We start from the raw sequence: 5,164 nt of genomic DNA, 5'->3' as shown, positions 1-5,164 counted from the left end.
AGCAAAAGCCTTGAAGACCTCAACAGCAGTCAACTCACCTTTAGCCAATTTAGGGACCAATTCAGAAGCTGGAGTATCGGTGATATTGAATTCCGTTTCACTGAGCAATTTATGTTCGTACAAGTACTTCACCGAATTAAACTGCTTGTTCTTCAAACTTTCAATTGTATCAGGTAATTCGATACTATATTCAGGAAGGATTGCATCTTCCAATTTTTGCCTATATGCTTTAAGCTTTGGGACAAATTTAGCATATTTTTCGGAATTTTCGTAGCTTTCGAAAGTTTCCTTTGTTAAGAATTGAGTATAAGAGACTGTCATGGTGTTTGGATAACCAAAGTTATTACAAACTGTTTTTTAATCAAAAAAACAATTAAATCAGTATTTATATATGATGAAAGTCAGTTATTCGTTATAAACGTTGGTCCCTTATCGAGGGGTGATGCGGAAGACCATACCCTGTTTGGAACTTTAATGGCAGAAAATCGAGGGTTTGATAACAATACTCTAAAATCCGTTTACAACAAACCGTTGATAAAGAAGATACGGAAACTCCGAACTTAGATAAGATGAGACAGCTGATTAATCTAAATCGGAATTAGGAATAAAAAAACAAAAATGTATTCTAAAATAATGTCTATAAGATTATACAATTGGGAAAATAAATAGTGAGATAGAAAATGAAAACAGTAAACTAATGAAAATAGTAAACCAATGAAAACAGCAAGCTAATGAAAACAAATAGAACAATAAGGGTAATGATAATAATACGATTGAATGAGTAAATAATTCACAGACTAAATTTGAAAAATTCAAACTTTTTATTTTTTTTGTTTTAGGTAAAAAACCTAACAACTCCTAGATCCTTTAATGAATGAAATGAAGATGAGAAAAAATGGAAAGAAAAGGAAATTATATATATATATATGTAAAAGCAGACCAATGACTTATGTCGAATGGGTGTAGAAAGTGATGCAGTTTATTCATTACCAACCCAAATATCACCATAATAAGCAAATAAATCGGTTGAACGTTTATCGAATTCGATGAATTGACCAACTTGAGTATTGTCGGTACCCTCTCTAGTAGCTCCACCAATTGAGGAATAAGCACACCAAAGATATTGGTTACAATAGGATTGCATGACCCAACCTCTATTTGGTTCATTAACGATATTATCACAGTAAGTTTCTAATTTATTTTTGAAAGGAGGAATAACTGCATTTTTCAAAATCAAAGGATTTTGATAGAAAATTTTCATTTCTTCAATTGATTTAAGATGTTTTAAATGCTGTTTTTTATCAAAATCAGCTTTGAAATCAGTTTTATCATATTGACCACAAAATTTAAAACCTGAATTGAACCAAGCTAAGGATTTACCATCTTCACCATTTATATGACCAGGATGAGCACCACAAACTTCACGACTTATAGAAGGATTACCATCAGGTTTTAAACGATCATTAGCTGGAGTTTCTTCACCAATAGAAGCGGCAAAGTATTTATTAAAAGTGTAACCTTCATCACCATTGATAGCAAAACCCAACCAAAAAATTTCTTTATCACCATAAACTCTTTGCAAAACTGGTTTAAAGAAATTTAATTGAATCATCATAAGAATTGAATTAAAATGTAAATTACGATCGATAGCAACTAAACCACTTTCCATTAAATGGCCCATACCTTGAAAAAAATCTAAGTTAAAAGTATGATCAGTTAAAAGTGGGATATCGAACATTAAATTATCAATAATTGAAGGAGTTAATTTTTTGAAAAAAGTAGCATCAGATAAAGGTCTGAATTCAGGAGCAGAACGATCTTTAAAAAAATAAGCACCTTTTGATTTATAACCTTTCAAGTTAAAGAAAAAATTCATATTTTGGACTGGAATAGTATCAGCATCGACCAAAATAAATTCTTCAAAAGAGTTAAACATTGTAGCAATAAATTTATTTGAAAAACCTTTAAATTTATGTTTAAAATCATCATGAATAACATTATAAGCATTAACAAACCATAATTCTTGTTTTGGTAAACCACCATCATTTTCATCTAAATAATCATCGGGGAAAAATTGGGAAACTTTATTAAACAGTTGGGGTAAAGCACTAAATTGATCTTGAGCAGCATGAACCAATTTTGCCTTTGATTCTTCTGACAATGAATCATAATAAACAATTTCGATTGGATAATGATTATTTAAAGCTCTTAATAAATGAATGAAATTAACTGTATCTTCAACATGAGCATCACCAATTGATAAAACAATACCTTTTGAATTCATTTTATTTTTAAATTGATTTAAGAAACAATTTTTATTATTAGTTAATTTTGAATTTGGAAATTTAGAACCACCTTTACCATTATGAGCATCATTATTAGTTGGTTGAAAAGGTTCTTGATGTTTAATATACTTTTTCATATTTGGAGGACTGTATAAAGTTTCACCATTCCAACGTTGATAAACAGGATAAGAAAAGGATAGCCAAGGATACAAACGACGTTCTAAATCAAGACAAGAAGTGAAAGAATCAAGATTTGATTTTAATTCATTGGAAGAATATTGGAAAGGTTTTATAAATTTTTGTAGAGTAGTGGTAGTATCGATGAAATTTTGTTGATTTTTAATGAATTTATCAGTTTTAACCATTTGAGGAGTATTATCACCAGTTATATAACATTTGTTGAAAATTTTCAAATGAGTAACATAATCCATCATACCTTGTTCCGAATCCATTGTCTTCAGCCAAAACTCTTTATATAAATTTTTTATTTTATTTTCAAACTCCTCATCTAGTTTAACATCATCTTTAGCAATGTTTTTTTCTTTAGCAATGGTTTCTTTGACTTGATTAGTTTTTTCTTTTCTGAAGCTTTCAAATTCAAATGAATGTCTTGATTCAAGAAAAAAATCTTTATTTGGATTCAACTTCCAATTTATATCCTTTATATATAAATTATTAAAGTATAAATCACATCTTTGTTGAAAGTTCAATTTCTTCAATAATCCATTGATTTCATGATTTTTAAATATCTCATCATAATTTGTTGAATGAGATTTAACTTTTTTCAAATCTTTAACTCCAAATTGTATTTGGTAAAGTTGAACCAATAAATTATTTATTATTTCTTCACTCTTCACTTCTTCCCCTGATTGTTTTGGTGTATCAAATACATTCGAATCGTCATTCAATTTATCTTCAAATGATGTAATTGATGCTTCTTGCTTATAATAATATATCCAAATATTAACACTCAATATCCAAATTATTAAAAATGCGTAGATAATCCTCTTTCGGTTAAGCACACTAATCATATTAACAACACAACAATATTGAAACAAGAAAACGAGTGAATAAAAAGGAACAACTCAAGTTAAAAGTTGTTGATAATTAAATCAATTCTTTTTTTTTTTTTTTTTTTTTGATCGAAAACGTGCTAATTTTAAATGTCTCAGGTTCAAAGTCTCAAAACCCCTTAAACATCAAATCCTGAAAAGAATAGTTTTTGACACAAGCTGAGCATAGCCCTAGATTTCTGCATCACAACTACCTTCAGATAGACAGATATTCGAAAATGAAATTTTGTTTGCACAGGGTGCACTTTACTGTTGTTTCGGGGCAGGTTGATTTCCTAATGTGATATCATTCTGCTTTTTGATTGATTATTGTTGAACAATTGATTATTTTTATCTTGTTCGCTATCTTTTTTACTTTTTTTTCTTTTTTTCCTTCTTTATGAATATTTTATTTTTTTATTTTTTTTACTTTTATTTTTTTATCTCTTATTTTTTTATCTCTTATTTTTTTATCTTTTCATTTATTTTATTTATTTATTTTATTTTTTTGACTTTCGACATCTTTTCAATTTTTTATTTTTTTTAATTCAGTTGTTTCTTCTGTCACGTGCCCGGATACCGGACAAAAATAATCAAATTAAGCGAATGCAACGCTCGTTTGCACTTTGTATTACACAATCTTTTAGTAAAGCCTCTTATACGAGAAGTTCATGCACAGGTGTGGTTCGATTGGATTGCAAGAAATGGAATGTGAAGCCTGGTTGTTTCGATTGGCAGCAAAAGCACACTTCTCCAGTATTCGTAGCGGTGGTCAAGGCATAAACGAGTCTTTCTGCTTGAGTCCAAGGGAGAAGACCTACTGGGAATGCTAGGTAGCGCAATGATGTGGAATTCAAGTATCGAAAAAACTTTTCTATGTAGCTCCTTAACTAAATAATAAAGCTTAAACCAAAAAATAAAACCTAGTTATTAACAATATTTCTTGACGAGATGCCACAAAGAATTAAGCACAAATCCATACTTATTCGATGATGAATCAGAGAAACTAAAAGCTTTGATTAGTTATCGGGTTATCTGGGTAGATCAGACCTCTATTGTCTACATATGGGGACGCCTAACCGTAACACAAGTAATTAAGACATTAGCCAGACTGGCGGATGACCTCATCACTAAGGTTGATTTTCACCTAGTTATTAAGAGGAAGCCATTATGACTACACTAAAGGATGAAAATCAAATCATAATACATAAAGTATATTCATGAGAGAATAATCTCCAACCAACGGAGTGGTCACTAAGATTGATAGGTCATCGACAGACTCCAATAGCCCGACAATAATCAATTCTCCCAGCCTTACAAGCCCATTCCCCATGTCCTTGATAGAATGAAAACTGACAGAAGTGACAAACAAACCAGGAAAGTACACAGAGAAGAGTAGACGGCGCTCTTTATTTGAGAAGTTTCTTTTGACTAACCCACTAAAACAGGTACCAATAATGACACATTTTGCGATCCAAAGACGCACAAACATTAATGAAACTGACCCTGAGAAAACTCTCTACATACTGCAGTAGCATTATTATATCCCTTAAAAAGGTTTGAAGAAAAAATTTTTTTTTTTTGACGTATAAGAATATATATTCAATAGTTATTTACTAATATATACCTAGAGTGGGAAAGACTATGGTTAGTCAAGAAAACCCATGTTGAATTAAGTGATGTGATAGAAATGGTTTGTGCTGGTTGAGTTGAGTTTATCGGGTTATGTGGGTTGATCGAGCCCATAATCAACCACCAGTATCCATTAGTATTAGATACATAGTTCTAGTACGGTTGACCATAACACACGCATAAGTAGCATTAGTC

The 5,164-nt window shown here is 30.5% G+C and overlaps 2 protein-coding genes across 2 annotated transcripts in view; both read right to left on the bottom strand.

The window, feature by feature from the left end:
* HYPBUDRAFT_165548 (amidase signature enzyme) overlaps positions 1–321 on the bottom strand; it is a gene marked incomplete at its 5' end in the record, with an annotated part of 1,165 nt that extends 844 nt beyond the window's left edge. Inside the window, one exon of the mRNA XM_020222709.1 lies at positions 39–321. Coding sequence (XP_020077913.1) covers positions 39–321 — 283 coding nt within the window. The remainder of the gene's footprint in view (positions 1–38) is intronic.
* A 534-nt stretch (positions 322–855) lies between these two features.
* Positions 856–3,322, bottom strand: MNN12 (alpha-1,3-mannosyltransferase). The gene has a single exon (XM_020219242.1). It carries the CDS (start codon positions 3,314–3,316, stop codon positions 980–982), a length of 2,337 nt encoding a protein of 778 aa, XP_020077912.1. The 5' UTR covers positions 3,317–3,322; the 3' UTR covers positions 856–979.
* Positions 3,323–5,164: the final 1,842 nt, after the last annotated feature.

The sequence above is a fragment of the Hyphopichia burtonii genome (assembly GCF_001661395.1).
Source record: "Hyphopichia burtonii NRRL Y-1933 unplaced genomic scaffold HYPBUscaffold_2, whole genome shotgun sequence".
NCBI classification, from domain to species: domain Eukaryota; kingdom Fungi; phylum Ascomycota; class Pichiomycetes; order Serinales; family Debaryomycetaceae; genus Hyphopichia; species Hyphopichia burtonii.
The sequence above is the reverse complement of the archived record's forward strand: the minus strand, read 5'-3'. Positions and strand labels throughout refer to the sequence as shown.

Bases quoted from the DNA above. Each gene is read 5' to 3' on its own strand.
- MNN12 (XM_020219242.1), bottom strand. From the start codon at position 3,316: ATGATTAGTGTGCTTAACCGAAAGAGGATTATCTACGCATTTTTAATA.